The sequence below is a fragment of the Muntiacus reevesi genome, chromosome 4 (genome assembly GCF_963930625.1).
Source record: "Muntiacus reevesi chromosome 4, mMunRee1.1, whole genome shotgun sequence".
In the NCBI taxonomy this organism is placed as follows: domain Eukaryota; kingdom Metazoa; phylum Chordata; class Mammalia; order Artiodactyla; family Cervidae; genus Muntiacus; species Muntiacus reevesi.
Genome location: NC_089252.1, coordinates 81,204,154 through 81,228,071, shown reverse-complemented (window position 1 = coordinate 81,228,071; position 23,918 = coordinate 81,204,154). Strand labels below are relative to the sequence as shown.

The 23,918-nt window shown below is 41.2% G+C and overlaps 1 protein-coding gene across 2 annotated transcripts in view; it reads right to left on the bottom strand.

Moving 5' to 3' along the window:
• Positions 1-23,918, bottom strand: part of SUMF1 (sulfatase modifying factor 1) — an 86,826-nt gene that overhangs the window by 42,431 nt on the left and 20,477 nt on the right. For both annotated transcript variants that reach the window (XM_065933266.1, XM_065933265.1), the window contains exons 4-6: positions 8,121-8,203; positions 5,381-5,503; positions 4,551-4,665 (exon numbers count right to left, since the gene is read on the bottom strand). In XM_065933266.1, coding sequence (XP_065789338.1) covers positions 4,551-4,665; positions 5,381-5,503; positions 8,121-8,203 — 321 coding nt within the window. The remainder of the gene's footprint in view (positions 1-4,550; positions 4,666-5,380; positions 5,504-8,120; positions 8,204-23,918) is intronic.

Here is a 23,918-nt window from a genome sequence, read left to right as displayed (position 1 = left end):
CAATCCCTGGGACCTGGAAGCATGAGGCAAGCTGCACAGGCTCTTCAGTCAGCAATTACATCACATTTCAAAGGTAGATCAGACAGTCTGCCACATAATTATGTCACAGACATGGTACCAAAGTGTAGAGCTTGTGTACAAAGGAAGGTGGGGAGGAGGACCAGAGAAAAACCTTTGACTGAATAATAAATGCATACAGAACAAGTTTTGCTATTTTAGGGACTCAAAACTTTTTCCTAACATATTTTATGGGAAATGCTCATACATGAAGGAAACTTTTATTTTTTAAGTGAAAAAAATATTAAGATATCATTGAGGTTCTTTTTAAAAAATCTTTTTGTTAAGTTCATGTTTTTTCTCAATTAATGAAGTAGAACTAAAAGGAATAAAATTAATTTCCTACTTGACTTCAGAAGGTTTTAGATCTACACATAAATATGGAACCATCTGATATGTGGGCAATCCAGGGCACTTCAATAAAGTTATGATGCTACTCCGAAAAAAACTTAATCCAGATGATGGGGAAAGCTGGAAATTTTTACCACTCTGCTTCCAAATTCAGCATTCATTATGGAAACAGCAGTACCTATTCACTGCTTCATTCAGTAATTCCATGCATGTCGACAGAAGGCAGAAAGGGTTTGATGACATAGACGTGAAAGAGTTTTAATGAGGGAGAAAGAATGATGATGCCAAAAATTAAAAACATCCAATCTAGAAAGGCAGGGTGGGATTAGTAGGGTAAGAGAATGGAAGAAAATATGCAGAAACTCCCTAGAGGGAGAGATTTCGAGCTGAAGATGAACCCTCCTCCACAAAGGTAGAAGCATCTTATGAGAATCAAGGTCAGAGGTTAAAGGTCAGAGAGACAGTGAAGGAGAAGAGGTCAGAGGCATAAACTGTTCTTTCAAGAATTTGGAGATAATGAAGAAGAATAAGACAGAAAGAAAGTTGGAAGAAAAAGAAGAAAATAATTTGTTTCAGCGAAAAGATGGAAAGGAGCAAGGGGCATGAGAGCAACTAAAAGATGGAATGAACGAAGTGGAGAAGTGGAGGGAGGAACCATTTCTCAGACTTAGAGAGCAGATTAATGGAGGTCAGCCAGCCTAAAGTCCTCTTTACATGACAACACAAGCAAGTTAGTTAGCCTATGGGCAAGCAAGTTAGCCTATGTGGTGCTGTTAAACCCTAAGATGAGAAAACATTAATAACAGCATTTACTGAAAGGTTGGAGGGGTTTTCCTTCTGTAAGCAACTGGATGTTTAAGTGAGGTAAAATCTGGAGGTCACCACTCCCAAAATTACCACGAGAATATAAAAATTTTAACTGCTCTTTGTTCAGTTAGTCACACCAACCAAAACTTCCTTCCAGAAAGCTCAGAAGAAATACTTCCAACATGCTTATTTTAAGGTGAATGAGCAGATACGTATGAAAGCCAAAACATACTGATAACTTACAACGGAGGCCCAATCAAACAGAAAATCGATTCTTTAGGTTCACTGCAGTCAGAATAGTTCACTCAATTTAAAACTAATGAGTGAAACTAATAAAACAAAACAGCAAGTGAGGGAGCTATTTCACTGTAGTCCATCCCATCATTGGAAGTTCGATTCCTGTTCTCCAGGGACCAAGGCCTGTGGCCACAAGGAAGCTAAGAGAACCTGAGAGAAATAGTCCCGCTTTAAAGGTAGAAATCTTCGTCAAGTCTCATTCCAAACAAAGGTGGACGTGACCTCTCTACAATGTGTTGGTTTTCCTTCTCTTCAGGCAGTATTTCTCATGTCGGCTCCTGGCAAATGTTCTAATTTTATCTTAGGAACTTCCATGGCAACTTCTTCAGGTAAGTTCTGCTGAATATCCTCCAACGCAGACATCTGCTGAACATCCCCAGTCAAATGTTCCAACTCTAAATATCTGTAAAGTATCCTTATTTCATATGGAAATTGTTATTTTCTGAGAAGATGCACTGACTTGAGAATAAATGACTTTTTCCTTGAAGGTTCATCTGCCTAAAGAGTGATGTGAAATTCTGTAGCCATTAAGTGCCGTAAAACATTCATAACTGTTCAATACAGATTCTCATGGTCTTTTATAACTGACAGGTGCTTATATAATTTGCCTGGGTCGATCAGAAGCCTATGCTGTATGTGCTTCAAGGCTGAGTGTCCTGCTTCTGCATCACGAGTCACCTCTCCTGGGGTCTCCTAAGCATCTTCATCAGGCTCCCTGTTGTGTTTATCCTACAGCACAGGTTCTGCTGACCAACAGTGGCCCATGAGATAACTGGCCTTCTTACCCAGGCACAGTTTGAGAAAAAGGTTGAGATCTCTTAGACCCCAAGGTCTCTAATCACTCATTTTACTGAATAAAACTATGTGCCCCTGAGAGCACAAGCTATCCAGAAGGAAATCTGAAAAGAACCAACTTCACTTTGCTGTAGAGTAGCAAATAAATTTTGCCTCTGTTGAAAAATACATCCAATTCCCACTGGTTTGTGTTGGTGCTTTTATCATATACCTAACTCATACATGTGAAATTTTAAAAGCACACACATGTGTGTTCCTATGCCTATTTAAAGGCAACATATTCTCATGCAATTTTTTTTTACATTGCTTCTGCACCCCTGCAAAAACAACTATAATGCCTTAACTATATGGCTCAAAGTATGTTTCAGGTTCTGAAAAGTCAAGTGTCTTCTCATCCCTCATCTCTTCCAAAAATTGTCTGTCTTTCTCACTTGTTTATTATTTCAGTTGAAATTCCGGAATCATTTGGTCATGTTCCAAATAACATATGTGTGTTACATTTATAAACAAATTTTGGAAGAATTATTTTTGTGTGAACAAATATTAAAAACACAAATATTTTTTAAAATGACAACTGTTTGAAAGATTGTTGAAAGAATATTATCCTCTGTAACAACAAATCCAGTAAGGTGCTATTTCCCTACCACAAGACATCTTTGCTCTATGTGTCAAGAAAAAACAAAATGCTTTTATCATTGCTTCATTAGCCTATGGCTCTGCTGACAAAAAAAAGCAGAGAGAAAGGAATACTCATGGAGGGAAACATGCTACATGCGTTCCAGAAAACAGTTTCATTACGTATCTGAAACTGTTACCAAGAAAGTTTTCTGATCTTTGACTCACTAATTTCACTGCTAGGAATCTACCTTTTAAAAAATCACCACACTATTAAGGATCTACTGTATTGCACAGGGAACTCTACTCAATACACAGAATTGATCTGTATGGGAAAAGAATCTAAAAACAGAGCAGATAAATGCATATGTGTAGCTGATTCACTTCACTGTATAGCAGAAACTAACACAACATTATAAATCAACTATGCCTCAATAAAAAAATTTTTTAAATCATCAGAGATAAAATTTTATATTTATGCACTGCTGTTGCTGCTGCTGCTAAGTCGCTTCAGTCGTGTCCAACTCTGTGCTGCGACCCCATAGATGGGAGCCCACCAGGCTCCCCTGTCCCTGGGATTCTCCAGGCAAGAACACTGGAGTGGGTTGCTATTTCCTTCTCCAATGCATGAAAGTGAAAAGTGAAAGTGAAGTCGCTCACTTGTTTCCAATTCCAAGCGACCCCATGGACTGTAGCCTACCAGGCTCCTCTGTACATGGGATTTTCCAGGCAAGAGTACTGGAGTGAGTCGCCATTGCCTTCTCCAATTTACGCACAGGATGTGCGTTATTTGCTAAATTGTTATTTAGCAAAAAATCAGACGTAACTTAGCAAAAATAAGAGGCAAGTAAATTAGCGTTAATTCAAATGACAAGCTATCCAGCTGCTAAAAGACATCTATTTGTGAAGAACTGCTAACGCCAGACAAAATGTTCCTGATATTACACAGGGAAAAAAGAGTAGGATTTTAAATATAATGGTATGATCCCAAAGCAATATGTAAAAAATATATAGGTACACAAACACGAGAAACATTTACACTGGCACCTATGGTAGTTAAGAGCATGGGCTTTAGAAACAAACCAACCTGGTCCAAATCCCAGATGTGTGGCTTTCCAGTTGTGTAACCCTGGGCAAGTTAGTTAACCTCTCTGTGCCTCAGAATGCTCACCTGAAAAAATGGGGATAACAGTACCTACCTTACAGAGTGGAACATTAACTGAGATAATTCATGCAAATACCTCAGTATCATGCCTGGCACACTGCAAGTATGAACTCCTAGCAATTATTAGTATCATTAATACCGAAAATGAATGGGAGGAATTCCACCAAAATGCTAATAGGGGTTCTCTATCTTGGGTGGTAAGATTCCACGTTCTTTCAATTTTCTCCTTTGCAACTCTTCTAATTTTTTTTCAAAGTTTCTATAGCATTATAGAAAGATAAAGAAAAACGTGTTACGAAAAAGATCATCTCAGTATTAGCATTTGCCACGTGCAGTAGTGGATGAAGGCAGGAAGGGTACAAGACGTAGAGCAGAGAGTGAGCAACACGCTCCCTCAATTCTAGCGGTTTCTAGCGGTTTCTCCGTGCGCTGGGGCTGCAGCCCTCTGAACCTCGCTACTCACTGGCGCGGTCCCTCGGAAGCCGTCCTCCGCGGTGTTGGTCACAGGAAACTCTCCCTGCCAGATGTTGGCATAATGTTGGCCTTTCGGCTGCAGTTTGTTGCCCCAGGGGAAAAGTCTGTCAGAAGAGACACAGGCATCAGCCTGTCAAACATAGACAGGTTTCTGGACACAAGTCAAGAAGAGGAAGGCAGTGACAGGGAGAGAGTGCACTGCTCGCTTGTTCCAAGTGAGTTATTTTATTTTTTTAATACATAAAGCTTTTAATCAGGAATTTTTTTTTTTTAACTTCCACACAACCCGATCATGTCAAGCTCACAACAACCTCAGTCTCTCCCGAGGACTCACAAGGCCTGATATAAATCACCTCACTAAAAGAGGGGCTTACAGGAGGCTGGGAGAGCAGCCATCATTCTGGTCATATACGGAAGCATAACGGGGCATCATCACACCGCACTTTTTTATAAAGCCTTCACTATTGTAAGGAGCCTTTCCTAGAAGCTGAGACCCAATCGTGAGTTTTCTGTATAATGGCTCTGAAAGCAGAGACATACTGATGTTTCAGGAGACGCCTAACATAAGAAACCCCTAAAAGAGAAGGCAGCCTGCCAGAGGGGCTCAAAGGAGGACCGCGTGGCCCGGGGATGTGGCTGCATGGCGGGCACCCACCTCCGCATGGGTGTTTCCTAAGGATCTTCACCAAGGTGAGGAAAGCCCAGTAGGAAAGAGCTGCGCTGATGGTTGTGGTTTTAAATCAACTGTCCAGAGTAAATCCCTGTGGATTTAGAAAAAAGATCCACAGACTATTAAGCAAGCGGAGACCCTCCAAGTACCTATTTTGCAGGCCTCCTCGACAGCTGTACTCCCACTCGGCCTCCGTGGGCAAACGCTTTCCCGCCCACGTGCAGTAGGCGACGGCATCATTCCAGGAGACGTGGAGAACCGGATGGTCCGGCCTGGGGAACAGAGAGCGCAGAGTGAGGAGGGCGGAGCAGGAACAGGAAACAGGGACCGGCTCCCGCCAACCGCCCATCTCCGCCTTCACCTCAATCCGTGATGCGGAGGTGGGCCTGGTCCCCAGGTCAACGCCCCCCACCCTGCCCCACCGCATGTCCGCCTCCACCCAGGGGTTTCTGACATCCCAGGCTCCCAAATAGGTTATGATCCCTCCTGGCACCAGACTCGAACCGTTACTCCAGTTTGCTGGCAGGCCTGAAACCCCAGAGAATCTCAACTTGGTGCAGCGGGTATGGAGTTGCACCAGCCAGGTGCATCAACCAATGCTTTCTTCTGTGAGGAAAGAACAATTTTGCAGCCGCTGGACATGGTATGACCAGAAGCTTCCAGCGCTTAGCTCCTTCAGGAGAGGTGCAAAGAGCCACCTCACAGTCACCAACGACCAACCACAGCAGGAGCATAAAGGCACAGCCATGTGGGTTCACCCAGGGCTCAATCCTATGGGTCATTTATACCCCACCCCTGGAGGAACTGGCTGGGACTTCCTGGACCTGCCCTGCAGTCTGGGCTTCTCCCTCTGCCCAATCCTGCTTCCTCCCCACCCCTCCCACAGGTGTGGAACCCTAATAAATAGTCTGCACACCAAGCTCTATCTCAGCATCTGTTTCCGAAGAATCCAATCTGTGATACTTGGCTTTAAACTCTTGTGTCATTCTGCTGTAGATGAGTCTGCTCTATTTGCCTCACTCCAGCATATTCCAAGTAAGCCTCTATTTTTTCTAACAGTATAGCGGGGCAGGGAAGATTAGGGGGAAGTTTGAGAATAAGGGGATAAACATATTTATTCAGCACCAATAACTTTAGTTCCTGCTCACTCTTCCTCCAGTGGACTCTACATTCCTGGCCCAATTCTTAAACTTTTTTTTTTTTTTAGCTGCACTGAGTCTTTGTTGCTGTGCAAGGACTCTTTGTTGCTTTGTCTAGTTGTGGTGGTGCAGGGGCTTTTCATTGTGGTGGCTTCTCTTGTTGTGAAACACGGTCTCAAGGGTGCACGGGCTTCAGTAGTTGTGGCATGAGACCCTAGTTGCCCTGTGACATGTGGGATCCTAGTTCTGGGATCAGGGATCAAATCCACATCCCCTGTATTGGCAGGCAGATTCTTAACTACTGGACAACCAGGGAAGTCCCTCTTAAGCATCTTTGAATTCCCTATAGTAATCACACCGTGACATTCACTTATTCTTTCCAAAGCGTCTATTGAGTACCTTTACATGCCAGTCACTGTTTTCAGCATTGATGTTTTAAGACATGTACTGTTTTCAAAAGGACTCAGTGGATAAAATACATTTCACTCTGGGTCTTCCTTCTGTCCTCAGCTTTTTCTTCTACTATGATATTTCAGAAAGAAGCTATATATTGGGACCTAAGAGGTCATCAGGGAGAAGGCAATGGCACCCCACTCCAGTGTTCTTGCCTGGAGAATCCCAGGGACGGGGGAGCCTGGTGGGCTGACGTCTATGGGGTCACACAGAGTCGGACACGACTGAAGTGACTTAGCAGCAGCAGCAGCAAGAGGTCATCTACCTGGGGTATCTGAGAATCCTACAACTTTCTACCTCAGAGTCTATTTCTACCCCAAGGCCTACCAACTCAAGAGTTTGAAAGAATGACATTTATCAAGGAGCTGTATCCCTAGAGCTGAACTGCATGTACTTCCGGCTCCCTCACACTGAGGGCAGTAAGCAGGAACGATGTCGAAAATGGAGACTCGAGAATCGCAACTGAAAAACTGGGTTAGGAGAACAGTTTTCTTGGGCTGTTGAGACCCTGAGTCCTGACCCAAACCTTTCTCCGCCTCCAGGGCTTAAAGTGTTACTCTATTTTTGCTTGAGATAATTATTTCTTTGCCACCCTGGAGACTTGCTGACCGACTTGCAGCTCTGTGGTTTTTCAGTCAGATGGTGGCTTCAAAGTATGTCAGTCCAGGACGAGGGAGAACATGAGTTCTATACCCAAGGCCTAGCTGTTACAGTGGCCACTTGGCAAGATACCAACTTCTCTGTGAGGCAATCTCCGTCCTCATGCTGGCCTACTCATGAGGAAGAACAATCTGTAAAGGTTACATGTCATGAGATTTGTAATAGGACTGTCAAAAGGGGAAAGAATGACAGGAGGGGACCCTCTAAAAGGCCAAATGAGGATGACAAGAGGCCACTTATTATGAGCCTTCCAGAGACTTCCCTGGTGGTCCAGTGGTTAAGACTTCTTCCAACACAGGAGATGTGGGTTCAATCCCTGGTCAGGGAGCCAAGATCCACATGCCTGGCGGCGGAAAGACCACAACATAAAACAGAAGCAATATTGTAACAAATGCAATAAAGACTTTAAAAATGGTCCACATCAAAAAAAAGAAAAGAATTTTAACAGAGTGTTCCATGACGTAGGCACAGTGTTTGTGTCTGTACATTGATTCTTTCTAGTCATCCTATTTCCCTTCCAACGGATTAGAGTTCGTCATACCCTTTTATAGACAATGGACATTGAGTTTCTCTTCAACATCATAGGAACTGATTTTGAAATGAAAGTATCATCTAGGCTAAGACCCCCCAGTCTCACCTGTGTAGGACAGTAGAGTCGGGCCCTTCTGGATGTCTCCAGTTAGCACCTTTCACAGGTAACCACCACGGAGCAGCTGCAACCTCAGAGCAACACAGGATAAGCTGAGGTTAGCTCTAAAAAAACAGATTTAGTCCATGCAGAATAAAAAAAAAAAAAAAATCTCACTTAAGGTCTTCAACTTCTATGAAATTACCATTCTTCCAGAATATCAAAAATATGTATATGTAAGTAAATCTAACCAAAAAAAGAGCATCATCTCGGGAATTCCCTGGTGGTCCAGTAGTGAGGACTATGCTCCAGGTTCAATCCCAAGTTGGGGAACTAAGATTCAGCAAGCCACACGTGCACTCAGAACAAACGAACAAAAAGGCAGTGTTATGTGGCAGGTTAGAAGGCAGGGGGGTTTGGGGGAGAATGCATACATGTACATCTAAGGTTGAGTCCCTTCACTGTTCACTTTAAACTACTACAACATTAATCAGCTGTACCCCAATACAACATAAAAAGTTTTTTTAGAAAGGTATTACCTTGCATCATAAAGCACCGCAGTGATTAAATATGTATCTAAATGGTGTATCTTTCCAAGAATCTTAAAAAGACACACTACTAGCTAATGCTCTATAATCTCTAACAACTGGGACAGCTGGTACCACTCTGATGTAAAAGATGAGGAAACAGCATTAATCTTACAACTTGGTGCCAGGCTGAAGGTCAACCAAGGTGGTAGGAGACCAAATACAGAGCTGGAGTGTGTGCACAAAAGATCCTGGTGAATATCCAGCCCAACATGCGCTGTGTGGCTCTGGGCAAGCCCACTGCTTGTCTGGCCCCGAAGTCCTCCTCTGTGAAATGAGAGCAGCCTCCCAGGCTCCCACCGCAGGCTCAGAGCAGGGTGACTCCAGAAGGACTGGGAAGTGCTCGGCTCACGTTCTGTTCCCAGGACCTTAGCCCGCTTTACAGCTCTGTCAACCCATACACCAACATCAAGTGGGCCTTGCTTTGTTCATTTTCATTCATTTGAGCTTTCTCTTTGTGTGTCTGACTCTTTGCAGTGTCTGGACTGTAGCCCGCCAGGCTCCTCTGTCCATGGAATTTTCCAGGCAAGAATACTGGAGTAGGGTTGCTATTTCCTCCTCCCAACCCAGGGATCAAACCCACATCTCTTGCATCTCCTGCATGGGCAGGCAGATTCTTTACCACTGCATTATTACCTGGGATTGTTTAGAGATTGATTAAAAACTTTGATTTTGGAGTCAGTAAAAATGTGATTTGAATTATGACTCTGCCATGCAGAGGGCAATAACCCTTGGCAACCTCCCTACTGAACCTCCCTACATCTATTTTCTCAATTTTAAGATGAAAACAGTAACAATGCCTATCTCAGAGATTATTACGAGGAAACCAAACATACACCCAGGGCTTAGGACTAAGCCGAGCACTTAGCAAGCACTCAGTAAAGGGAAGCAGTCAACCATGGACCTCATGACAATCAAGGAGAGGGTTACCAAAAAAAATGACCATCATCAATGATGCTAATACTAAGTAAAGAACAGAAGTTTGCAAATGATTCTTCTGCTGTAAACCGGAACGGACTCAAGGTATCCCCAAGACAATGCTGCTCTCAGTCCTCTGCGTCCTGATGAGCCCGGCTGGGTGGAAGAGATGGGGGATGTGTTCCCAGCTAACAATTACAGCAATCACCGAGAACACCAAACTCCGTTCTTGTTCTTTTTCTCACATCAGCACAATCAAAACATTCACGGTATTCCAATCACAATTTGATGGGAAAAGCCAAATTCTTTTATATCTCAATGAAAGAGGCATTATGTCCTCTGAGGACATTACTGCAGAGTGTTTTCTCTCTCAGAGAGCAGGAGAGGTGAAAGGCAGGGCTTCCTCCTCTTTCTTCTGCAGCACTGTGGAATCTTTAATCAGGGCGGGGGGTGGGGGGGTGGTGTTCTCGCTGACTACACTGTTTGATATTTGCCACCAGGGAAGCCCATTCAAGTGCCAGTGACAGGTAATTCATTCCATGTCAAGGGAAGACGTGCAGAGAAAGCTCAGGACATCTCACTCTTAACATTTCCAGATCTTCAGAGATCACTCACCCAATTCTACCCCATTCCCAACACTAAGGTCACCAGAAGGTTCTATTTCTCAAATGAGAAAAAAAAAAAAAAAAAAGAATTTTTAAAAGGGAAATATGACAAAATGTTAGCCTTTGTTAAATCTGGGTGGTGGAAACTAGAATGCCTATTTTTCTTATACCCTATTGTGTTTTGAAATATTCCATCATTAGCAACTTTTTTAATGGATTTACTTATCTCTTCTACTGCTGATGAGTATTTGGGCAGTTTCCAGTTTGAGCTACTGTGAATGGTGCTACTTCTGTGAACATTCTTGGTAGCTCATGACTCAGGAAATATGCAGAAGCAGTCCTGCTGGAGCACGCTGTGGAGTGGAATGGCTGGATCCCAGGGTACACACATGCACGGCATTAGTAAAGACAACCAAACACAAGCCTTAATGGCAGAAGTCCTCCAAGGTTCCCAACCTTCTTCAATGGGGGAATGCCACAGAGTTGGCTTGTGGGGTAGACCTGGGGCAGCTGCCCCTGTGGCCTCTGAGTCCGTTCCCTTTTTCTCTCTGTTTCCCCTCAACTCACTCTGGTCGCATATATTTATTGTGCACCTACTGTCTGCCAGGTTCCCCTTTTAGGAACCTCATTCCTAAAGGAAATCTTCAACTCCCAGAATCCTGAGAGTATGACTTAAGACAGTTGGTATATTGAGAGTTTCTCAATTATTTATTGTACATATTAATACTTATCTTACATGGTTAACTACTCACTTTATCTTCTTCCAAAAATATCTGTAAAACTCAAATTGGTGGGTCCAGGTATACACATCAGTGCTATAGTTCCTACTCATTTCTTTCCCATCATATACACACACTTTTCTCATTTTCCATATCTGCTTTCCAGATCTCTTACTGTCATTCTTTCCTGAAATCTTTTACATTTCTTAATAACCATCTCAGCACTACTGACTCACTGGGCCACATAATTCCTTGATGGAGGGGGCTGTTCCGTACATTGTAGGACGCCTGCAGCATCCCAGACCTCTCCCCGCTAGATGCCAATAGCATCCTACTCCCCACCCAACTGTGAGAATCAAATTACGACTCAGCCAGAAAACACATTTTGAGTCACTTCTAATGAGGTGGATGAGCCTAGAGCCCATTATACAGAGGGAAGTAAGTCAGAAAGGGAAAAACAAACATCATATATTAACACACATATATGGAATCTAAAAGGATGGTACTTATCAACCTATTTACAGGGCAGCAATAGAGACACAGACATAGAGAACAGACTGTGGACACAGTGGGGGGAAAGAGAGAGTGGGAGGAGTAGAGAGAGTGGCATGGAAACATACACATTACCGTATGAAAAACAGATAGCCAGTGGGAATTTGCTGTCTGACCCAGGGAGCTCAAACCCGGTGCTCTGACAACCTAGTGAGGTGGGATGGGGTGGGAGGTGGGAGAGAGTTTCAAGAGGGAGGGGCCATATGTATGTATGGCTGACTCATGATGATGTAAAAAAAATACAACACAACATTGTAAAACAATTATCCTCCAACTAAAAAACAAATAAATTTTAAAAAGAGATAAAACAAATAAAAAAAATTGTCTCCACATTCATGAAGCCCCAAACTAGACAAAGCTTGGGGACCTATGAGAGGAACATATGACACCCCCGCCTATGAGAAAGGCGATGTGATATAACTCTACATCACAACAGTCAGATACAGAGTCAGGAACCACTTTCGTACCAGACACATGAAGAAGGAAAGATAAGCATCAGAGTCACCCACAAGAGAGGACTTAGCTTATAGGTAGTACATCACTCATCTTAGCCCAGTTGTACTGGGAAAGACATCCTTTCTAGACAAACATACAACAAATCCCATCCGATGTCACCAGATAATTTCCTCCAAATATCATTGTTAACCATATTTTAAAAGACTTGTTCTTGAACTGGTCATGTCTTGAAAATAAATGCTATTCTACTATGTTTAGTAACTTATTAAATAAGCAACTTTTTCTGCTGCTGCTGCTGCTAAGTTGCCTCAGTCGTGTCCGACTCTGTACGACCCCATAGACAGCAGCCCACCAGGCTCCCCCGTCCCTGGGATTCTCCAGGCAAGAACAATGGAGTTGCCATTTCCTTCTCCAATGCATGAAAGTGAAAAGTGAAAGTGAAGTTGCTCAGTCGTGTCCAACTCTGTGCGACCCCATGGAGTGCAGCCCACAGGCTCCTCTGTGCATGGGATTTTCCAGGCAAGAGTACTGGAGTGGGTGCCATTGCCTTCTCCAGGCAACTTTTGAGAGTCATACATAAGCCAGTTAAACAAGGTTACACTGCAAATTGTAGCATCTATGATTCCTTTTAACAGAAAGAGTTTTCAGATGTGTTCTTTCCAGAGTCACAGCAACAACATGAGTGGTCTGGCATCTGTGATAAGCCTCATCCTACAAAGAGAAACGGTGGGGGCAGTGGATGTGGTTGCCCATCTACGTTTTTCTGTTCAAGTGAGACACTTCTAGTTGAGTTACAGCACTCCCTTACATCCAGGGAGAAAAGGACTTTACTTGACCTATTTCTAGTCAAACCATCTCCATAGCAACTGTCTTGGGTTTAAGTTGAAACAGCTGTACCAGACAGCCAGCAACCAATTACAATGTAAATAGGATCCGTGTGAGTACTGACGTCCCCTTGAGACATGGACTTCAGAGGGCAAAGACATCTTTTCCCACCTCTCCCTAGGGACATAGCCAGACTTGTAGTAACAGCTTAAAGAAAAGAAAAGAAAAGGGGGAAGACAGCGATGGTGCCTTTATTTTTGCCAGAAGGGGTAAATTATGCTTCCTATACACACACAGCCCAGAATAAAGTCGGCGCAGGAAAAAGACAAAGCACTGTGTTAATATGCACATTCAAGTGTAAAAATGTCAAGTTCACAACTTTACAACTGTTCTCTTAAAAATTAAATGCATTTAGACAAGCAAATTAAAAAGATGGATGTTTTTTGAAACACAGTATAAACATGACAGTTACCCCTATAAAAACAGCCTGGGAGAATTTTTCAATTGGCACCAGTGAACAATAAGAAATTGCAGATCTGTTCAAATTCATGAAGTATAAATAAAACTGGATGAGAATCAAATGCAACTGAAGGAGTCAAGTGGAATAGGAAGCACACAATGAGTAAAATCTCTTTCTTCAGCTCCCCATACAATTCGTATTTTCTACAATAGAAACGTAGAAAATTGAGAAGTAAGCTTGAATAAAGAGTAAAAACAAATTCATCATGAAAATAGACAGGTAGTCAGGTCTGACAGCTTATTTCAAATTAAATCCCAAATCAGGTACCTTGACTACTTAATAGAATGTGTGAGGCAGAAAAATGCATGCTTTTTCATAAAGTACAAATATTTATGAAACTTAAGGCAGATCTGAAAATGTTCAACATTTTTGCTCCAGTTCTTAGTGAAATTCCTCATTATAGAATTCACTGCATTCCTGAAATACCACTTTGTATGCTCTAAACATTTATTACATGTCAAGAGAAGAGCAGAAATCCTAGAGTGTCACTTGTTATAGACAATGTATAAAAAACACATAAAAGATCGTTAGCATCCAAGAACCCTTTAAAAGTAAGGTAGTTGACTCACTCTCCATTGAGACCTGCAGAAATATGGCGAAAGTAGATTTGGGGCTTTTTATTAAAAATTGTTTATCGAAGTATAGTTGATTTACAATATTGTGTTCATTTCAGGTGTATAATATATATGCCACTTAAGATTATTATAGAACAGTGGCTATTTTTCACTGTGCTGTACAACATATCCTTGTTCCTTATCTATTTAGCTTTCCAGTAGTTTGTATCTTCTAATTCCCTACCCCTATCTCACCTCTCCTCCCTTTTCTCTCCCCACTGGTAATCACGAGATTGTTGTCTACATCGGTGAGTTTGTTTCTGTTTTGTTATATATATCAAATATATATACATATATTGTTTTATGTATGTTTGTTTTATTTTTTAGATTCTACATATAAGTGATAACATACAGTATTTGTCCTTCTCTGACTTATTTAACTTAGCATAATGCTCTCTAGGTCTGGGATCTGAGGCTTTAAAAAAAAAATTCTAAAAACAAGAGAAAAATTTTTTTATTTTTTTAAGTAAGTTTTTATTCCTTTAGGCAAAGAAACTTTTATTACAACTCTTTACAAAAAGGCTTCATTAAAAAAAAAAAAAAAAAGGCTTCATTTAAGCTCCTTGAATTGCTACTGGCTTACCTATGAACCTTTCTCAATGTCTAAAACAGGGAAATTACAGAAAATCTGAATGATATTTGATGGGTTCTGTACTTTGTTTTCGTGGCTTACAAGTTCTGAGGATTCTGAGAAAAAGGTCAAACAGAAGACAGAATACAGAAAAGGCACCTAAGAAGCTCTCCCAGCCTGGCTGCATGCTTAACACAGGCAAGCTTACAATGCCGCTGGGTTTTAAAGGTGAGAGGATAGGGAGGCCAACTGTTTAAATTCCCTCATTTTAAGGATGGTAAAATAAGCCCTGAAATATGGCAGGTAGTGGCAGAGCCAGGGAAAGAACCCATAGCCGCGGATATTCAACTTATAAGTCTGTTCTACTACCCAGGCTTTTCCAAAAGCTGTTTCCAGAGTCTTCCACAAGATGTTAATAGCTAACAGCTATGGGGGCGGGGGGAAGGAGGGGGGCAGCAAGGGGACAGGTGGAAGGAAGTTCCACAATCAAAGCAGTCCATCTAGCCAGGAAAGCACTCGGGTAATCAAATTAAACTAGTTTTTTTAAACCGCAGAACTTCTCAAAATCTTTGAACTGCTTACATAACAGTCATGGTTAAGTTCTGAGCAACGGGAGATGGTCTTTGAGCCAAGTGTTTGGTAGGTTCCAACCCTGACTATTGACTACTTACTAGCTATGTGACAGTGAGCAAGTTATTAAACCTCTCTCAGTTTGGTCTTCTCAATCAGCAAAGTCAGCCTAGTAAGAGAACTTATCAATAGGCTTACTACAGTGTGGATTTAGCATAAGCATTCAGAAAACAAGAATGTACAACCATTGGTACAAGAGAGCTGAAGAACTCATTTACAATGCTATTCGTTCATTCATTTATACAATCAGTAAACATGTGATGAGTGCCTGCCCTATGCGGCCCTGTGAGAGGCCTGGGGGGTGGAGAAGCCAAGCACACGATCTAGGGGTGAAGACAGACAAATAAGCAGATGAATTCAAGGCTGTACTGCATGCCCAAGGACAGGCACCCAACTAAAGTCAGGGGGTGTCACTCTGCAAATGTGTCCCACAGGAGGGGAGGAGGAGCACGTGAGGCAGGACGGGTGTGAGAAGGATGCTCCACGGGAGAGACTGCCTTTATTACACGCCTACTTCATTGATCTCCCTGTATTGTAAGAGTACTTCGCTTAATCCAGAAAAGCTGAACATCAACTTTTTCTGTGAAATAAAATACACCAAAGATATTCAGAACCTTAGACTTCGAAAGACGCCCAGAGGACACCTGCTTTCAACCCATACCCAACCAAAGACATCCTCTCTACAGTATCCCTAGGATGAATATGCGAGACAGGATGAACAACAGTCCTCATTTAACCAAGGAAGTCCAGACGTATACTTGTTATTCTGGCATACTTAAGAGCAACCCATTTTATTCTGAAAAATATCCCAATATGGACCATAAATTACAATGGTCACTCTACTCATAGATGATACCCATCTTAGCTTCAACAATTTAGCAGAGAGACATCACCTCCCTGCAGGTACACACTCAAGCTCAGACCATTCTAACCAACAGTGGGCTTCATCAACAGTGCAAGAGAAATGCCTCTAAAGCCCTTTATCTGCTGGCACTGATCAGGCTCCAAGCATCACGTGGAACAAGTCAAATTCCCTTCAGATCACCTTGCAGACATGTGTAGAATAATCATAATTCTTTCACCTCTTAGTCTTCTTTAGGTTCAATCACGTATTCACCCTTCCCCAGGCTATACCATCTCAAGTGAAGGGAATCACAGTCTCCCCAGTTGCTCAGGCCAGGACCCAGGAGTCATACTTGAGTCCTCACTCTCCTTTGCCCCCTCTGCTCTCAGATGCCCAACACCAGACCCTTCTCAGCTTCTCTCCCCCTGCCAGCCTGCTCCACAGCCGCATCATGTCACACCTGCCCTCCGACAAAACACACGCAGAGGTCAGAGTGCTCTCTTTAAAATGTTAACTAGGGAGGACTTCCCTGGTGGTCCGGGGGTTAATAATCCACTTCCACTGCAGGGGACACGGGTCTGATCCCTGATCGGGGAACCAAGATCCCACATGCTGGGGGCAACTACAGAAAGCCCATGTGCTGCAATAAACACCCAGCATGGCCAAAATAAAATAAATTTTAAAAAAAGTTAACTAGATCCAGTGGCTTCCAGCTGCATTAAAGAACAAACCCAAACTTCTCTGAGGCTCACAAAGTCTAGGTCATCCAGCTGCTGCTACTTCTCCAACCTAAGCCTAGTTCCCACCCCATTTCCCCCTGTTTATCACTCCTTCATTACTGGTCATGCTGGATCCTACTCACCAGTTAGGTTTCAGCTCAGGTGTCACTTCCTTAGAGAGGCCACCCCACGACCCCCCCATAAAAGAGCCCAATCCCACAATACACAACCACTCTTTCCCCCATTACTCTGTTTTATTTTATTCACAGGCCATTAGCATAGTTAGTTAAAAGTTCACTTGTGTAGAGTATGTTTCTCCCTAGAGCTATAACTCCCAGGAGAGTGAGGACGTACATCCGCAGTACTTGGAACACTGCCTGGTGCATAGTATAAATGGGATAAACATTTATTTAGCAAATAAGCTCACCTGTTCCTGAGGCTTCCATGGTTTCCAAACCCCTCCCCACCATGGGTGACCCTCTGCTGGATAAACACCAACTAAAACTTTAGTGTTTCAACAGGACATGCTTTTATAGAGAGGGGGAATCAGCCCTTGTCCTATGGGTTTTGCAAAAGGGTCTCTGACGGAAAGGTACTAGGCTGGTCCTCGGGTGGCGCTGGTGGTAAAGGACCCACATGCCAATGCAGGAGACACAGGAGATGTGGGTTCGATCCCTGGGTCAGGAAGATCCTCTGGAGCAGGAAATGGCAACCCACTCCAGTATTCTTGCCTGCAAAATTCCATGGACAGAGGAGGCTGGTGGGCTAAGTCTGGGGAGTCACAAAGAATCAGACACAACTGAGTGTAAGCGCGCGCGCGCACACACACACACACACACACACACACACACACTACCCTTAAACACACACACACACACACACACACACACACACACACACACACACACACACACACACACACACACACCCCTTAAACATTTCCAAGAACTGAGACAAGCTATTTCCCCTCCTGGGCCATGGTTGCCTCATCTATAAGAGGAAAGTTTTTCACAGATGATTCTGAAAGTTTCATCCATTCCAAATCCTCTTTTTTTGCATAAGTTTTTCCTAAAGCTGCATATCCCCTGGGCAGAACTCCCTATCTGACAGTCTTTGTCTCACTGTGGAGGTTTACAGCACAAATGCCAACACCTGGGAGGTAGGAGATCAGAGAATCATCTTTATTTTCTAATCCAAGTCAGACCTCAAAAGACCCACGACTTGAAAAGACACTTAAGAACCTCTTAAAGAGATATTTGAAATCTGAGCCTTTGGGAGCCCACCGTGCCTCACTAACACTCATTCTGATCAGTGGCCTTGTTTTAGAGCTGGTTGGAATCAAATACTGTGCCCTGTTATCCTACTTTATTGGATTCTCACCTTCCAGGGTTATCAGTTGCTTCCTGAGTCTACAACACATACTGACTCCCAGGACAGGCAGACAACCAGCCTTTTCAAAACCAGACATAGAACACGGTTGTCTGACCATGTTCTCTTCTTATCCAGCCAACCCTGGATCAGACTTCCTGAAAAACTCCGTTTCTATGAACTCACCTTCACCCTGTTGATCAAATCAGCATTCTCATGCCAAGAAAAAGCTGCCTTTCCAACATGAGACAGGTCATACCAGGTCTGAGTCCCGCAGCTCTCAAAAATGAATGCTCCCATAGAGGATACTCAAATGGCATTCGTTCATTTTTTGGCAAATATTTATTAAGTCTTTATTAAGTGACAGGTATTATGCTTGGGAGATGGTGAATAATACGCGAACAGCTTCACCCACCATCACAGGACGGTTCAGGTAAAGAAAAGGGCATTCAACAAACACCTACACAAATAATGATGAGTGAGATAAATAATGTGAAAGGAAGGCATAAGAAGCTGTAAGAACAAATAAATGGAAGTATCTCAATCTGAAATGTTGGACAACAGACAGGCATTTCAAATGGACTGCCCAGAGTAAGTTTAGCTGAAACCTGACCATGCAAAACTGAATATGGTTAGTCAAAGCATCAGGACGTGGAAGGCACTCCACCAGAGCTTTGTCCTAGCTGATCCCCAGATCTGTTCTTCCTCACTTGAAAGGCTTCCCTAAAATGCCTTTTCCTCACACAGGCATTCCCCGATCACCCTAACAAATTCAGCTTTGCAGGCATCCCTGCCTACTCCTCACCACTTCTCTTCATCGGCACTGCTGAGGTACTTCCACTTCAGGATGGGATGGACTTCATATACTCTTACTCTTTTTGATAAATTCTAAACAGATGATATACGTGTTTTCATTCTTGTTTCTCTAATATATTTCATATTAAAAAGTCATAATTCAGAAAAAAAAAAAAAAACACCTAATATTGGTTTGAATTCAATGCTACTGCATTCCTTAGACTTTGAGCAGTTAAAAGACAGGGAAGGTAGCTTTCATCCTAGTATTCCCAGGAGGAGTACAGTACCTAGGTGACAAGAGGACATTTCTGATGGCTTGCTAAACAAACAGGCTACATTTAAATCCAGAAAGGAAATCTTCAGACAGAGGGAGCTCAGCTCATTTCTTCTACAAGTCAAAAAACAGACCCCACGGATGGATGGCAGACAATCAAGGAGGCATGAATTCAAATAAATGTCACTATATACACCCAAAAGAACTGAAAGCACAGTCAGACACCTGTACACCAGTGTTCACGGCAGCATTATTCATAATAGCCAAAAGCTGAAAACAAACCAAATGTCGACTGACAGATAAACAAAATGTGGTATACAGAAACAGCAGAATATTATTCAGTTTTAAAAAGGGAATGGAATTCTTTTTTACTGACGTATAGTTGATTTACAATGTTGTATTAATTTCTGCTATACAACAAAGTGATTCAGTTGTACATATAAATACACTTTTTAAAAATACTCTTTTCCATTATGGTTAATCCCAGAATACTGAATACAGTTGCCTGTGCTATACAGTAGCCTTTGGTTGTTTATCCAGGATTGAAATTCTGCTACATGGTACAACATGAATGAATCTTAAACACATTATCCTAAGTGAAATAAGCCAGCCATAAAAGGACAAATACTGTAAGATTCCTTCTATGGGGCACTTAGAACAGACTAATTGATACAGACACAAAGTAGAATCAAGGTTTACCAGGGGCTAGGGGAGGGGAAAATAGGAAATTACTGTTTAATGGTACAGAGTTTCTGTTTGGGATGGCGAACAAGTTCTTTAAGTGCATAGTGGTGATGAGGGTTGTACAACATTGGGAAGGTACATAACTTTAATGAATTGTCCATTTAAAAATAGTTAAAATGGTAAATTTTATGTTACATATATTTTATCTCACTTTCCTACCAAAAAAGATATATCACTTGCATATTCCTCTAGCCAAGGACTCTGAAATAATCCAAGAAGATTTATCCCATGACAGCAAATCCTTTGAAAATATCACTGTAATTTAGTACAATGCTATATGTGGCAATGCCAATTCTTAAGAATGGGCAAAAGTAAAGCAAAGGAAATTTAACTAAATTTTCAATTAGGCCAAGCAAAGAGACAGTCCATCTGAAGAAACCAGTGCAACATTTACTAAAAGGCTCTTTATGTGCCAGACATTGTACTACTAGGTGGTTCTATGATATGACTTCATTTGATCTTTACAATACTCTACTAGGTAGGCTCAGTGGACATGAGTTCAGTGAAGGACAGGGAAGCCTGGCATGCTGCAGTCCATGGGGTCAAAGAGAGTCAGACATGACTTAGCAACTGATGACAACAACTAGGTAGGCATTTTTTTTTTTAGGTAGGCATTAATATCCCTATAAGAAATTGATTAAACAAGTGAAATGTGATAAACCATACTAAATAAGGATATTTTTAAAAATATTGTATACACATATCTGAATCATTTTACAGCAGAAATTAACACAAGATTGTAAATAACTATAATTTTTTAAAAAGTAAAATTCTAGTTAGAATGAAGAAAAAATAATTAAGGTGCTATGCTAGCATGAAAAGGCGAACAAACAGAGCTACAAAATCACTACTAGCGGTAGCCAAGGCAAAACTTCTGATTTGTACTTAACCAGGTTACCAGGTTAACTGCCCCCCCCCCAAAAAAAAAGTCAACATTCTCCAGAGTATTATAACAGGATCCAGAGACCCAAAAGTGAAGGGAAAAGAAAATGAACAGGTGCAAACCCCAAGATGACCCAAATGTTGGAATTATTGAACAAAGACCAAAACAGCTATTATAACTATCAGCTAGGACATAAAGGTGAATGCTCTTGAAATGAATAAAAAGCTAGGCATTCATTCTCAGCAGAGAAACGGGAGCTATTTTTTAAAAAGGAAACTTCAGAATTGCAAAATACAGTATCTGAAATTCACTGGGTAGGCTTAAGAGCAGAATGAAAATGACAGAGAAAACAGGAAGCTTGAAGATATATCACTAGAATACTAGATTGTATCACTAGTATATAATCTAAAAACAGAGAAAAAAAATTTTTTTAAATGAACAAAGTCTAAGGAACCTCTTCAATAATAAAAAGTCTAACACTAGCGTGTCGTATCCCAAAATGAGAGGAGAAATTGGTGTTGAAAAAATATTTGTAATAATGGCTGGACACTCCACAAAATATGGTTAAAGACATAAATTTACAGACACAAGAACCTCAACAAACCCCAAACAGGATAATCTCTAAGAAAACAATGTCCAAAAGCATTATAATCAAACCGCTAAAGATAAAAGATTTTTGAAATATCTTGAAAGAAGTCAGTAAAACAAATGACACAATACATACGAGAGATTAGTGGTTCAAATGTCTATTATTAGAAACCACATGAACAGAAAAGAGTGAGACAATATTTTAAAGTCAGGAAAGCAAAGAAGTGTCAACCCAGGACTTTGTATCCAGTGAAAACATCCTTCAAGAATAAAGGTAAAATAAACACATTGCAGATAAACAAAAAGTAAGAGAATTCATCACCATAAGACTTGCTCTAAAAGAAATGCTAAAGCAAGTTTTTTCAGCTGAAGGGAAATATGGAACTTTAGGAATAAAGGAAGAACAACAAAAATAGTTTGGGTAAATGGAATAGATTATTTTCTCCTTTAAATTACAAAAAATATGTATGAGTGTTACAAGCAAAATGTTGGGGTTTCTTTCCCATTTATGAAGATGTACTTACTATATATAACAACTATAATATAGGGAGTCGGGTAAAGGAACCTACATGGTAATAAGGCTTCTGTAGTAAGTCTTATTATTTTTTTTTTTATAGTAAGTCTTAAAATGTTAACTCTGTAGCAGATTGTGAGGAGTTAGGTGTGTATATTCTAATTCTTAGAGCAACTTTAATTTTATACTTAAAAATTAAACTTTAATTTTATTTTATACTTAAAGATACTTAAATTATCTTTCAGTAATGAAGCAAAATATATTTGAAGACTTAAAAAAAACACCAAAGATATAGTCAAAAGCTAACAGAAATTAAAATGAAATATACATACTAATGTATATAGTATAAAATATACACATATATTTTAAAAATAACTATATTAAGTATATATAGTATAAATATACACACAAATATATATTCACTCAAATGTGAAGTTAAGGGACATGGAAGACTGGGTGACAAACCAACATCTAACTGGAGCCCCAGAGCAAAGAATGGAGAAAAAGGCAATACTCAAAAAGATCATGGTTAAGAATAATCCAGATATGATTTAAAAACACTTGTCCTCAGATTCAGGAAACTCAATGAAACTGAAGCAGAAAAATGGAAAGAAACCAACATCTAGGCAAATCGCAGTGAGACTATAGAGTAACAAAGACAGGAGGTCGTTTTAACAGTGGGCCGAACTCGATGACCTACAGAAGAACAGCCACAGAAGTTCCTGATGGCTGACGTTTTAAAAGCAATGACAAAAATGAGAAGACAGCGAACTAAACCCTACAGTGTACTGGCAGGAAATAACTGCCAACTGTAAATTCTTACTTAGTTCAATTATCTTTCAGTGTAAGTGTTAGTCGCTCAGTCGTGCCTGACTCTTTGCAACCCCATGGACTGCAGCCCACCAGGCTCCTCTGTCCATGAGATTTTCCAGGCAAGGATACTGGAATGGGTTGCCATTTCCATCTTTCAGTAATGAAGCAAGATATATTTGAACAAAATTAATAAAAAAAACATTTACCAAAAGATGTCCTTTAGGCAGAAGAGACTTTTTTTTTTAATTTGAAAAAAGAAGAAAAAGGAGAAGCAGTCTTGGTAATTCTGAATCCTTAATGAAATTGGCTTTCAGTTGAAAAGATCATCTCAAAATAGCTTCTCATCCTCCTTTTTCAAGGACACTTACTCAGCAATTTGTTTCCTTAAACTGTTAACAATTTTGAAAATATTAAAGCACAAACAAATAGATGATCATTATTTCTCAGGTTCCCACCAAGAAGAACTGTTTTTTCCCATCTCACTGCTATTCCTCTGTCGAAGATTTAGCAGATACATTAATGACACAAGGGTAAAAATGAAACATACTCTTTAGAAATAATATATTTTAAATACCATCCTTTTAAGGTATTTTAAGTTATCTAGAGTAAAAAAACAAAACCAAAAAAAACAACGACAAAAGCTAGCCTTAATCCCTTCTAGGATTTGATAGCTATAGTTTTTAAGACACTGTTTTAAATGAAACATCCAAGTAATAATCACAAGTAGGTAAACTTCTGCACACACATCTACTCTGTTTCTCACCATTAAATTCACCATTTATCTCTACAAGAAAATCCTGAGAGGTAGACTGATGCTTTGACTCTAAACGTTTTACATTAAAAAACAAACAAACCCAAGAGGACAGCAGCATCGGCACAGTTTGAATCTCTCCAAGTCGATGTGTAGAACCAGACACAGCAATTAGATAACCACTATATAAAACACCCAAATCCTAAGCACAACATGCAGAGCCAATCCATGTGACAAGGTACCTTTACTAAACCAGAACACAAAGATGCAAAGGAAAACTGCCAACAGCCACACCACCTGCACGGCCGCCACGGCTGGACAGGAGAAAACAGAAGAAAGCAACAAGTCATCAGAGCCGTGATGAGGACAATCCCAAAGCAGCCAGCGGGTATCACCGGAAAGCAGAGAATTACAGTGTGAGGAAGCAATGAAAAGGGGAATGGAGTCTGCCCACTGTGGCGTAAGTGCGCGTTAGGGACCCGTGATGAGAAAGTACAAAGGCCATTGAACAGTCTTG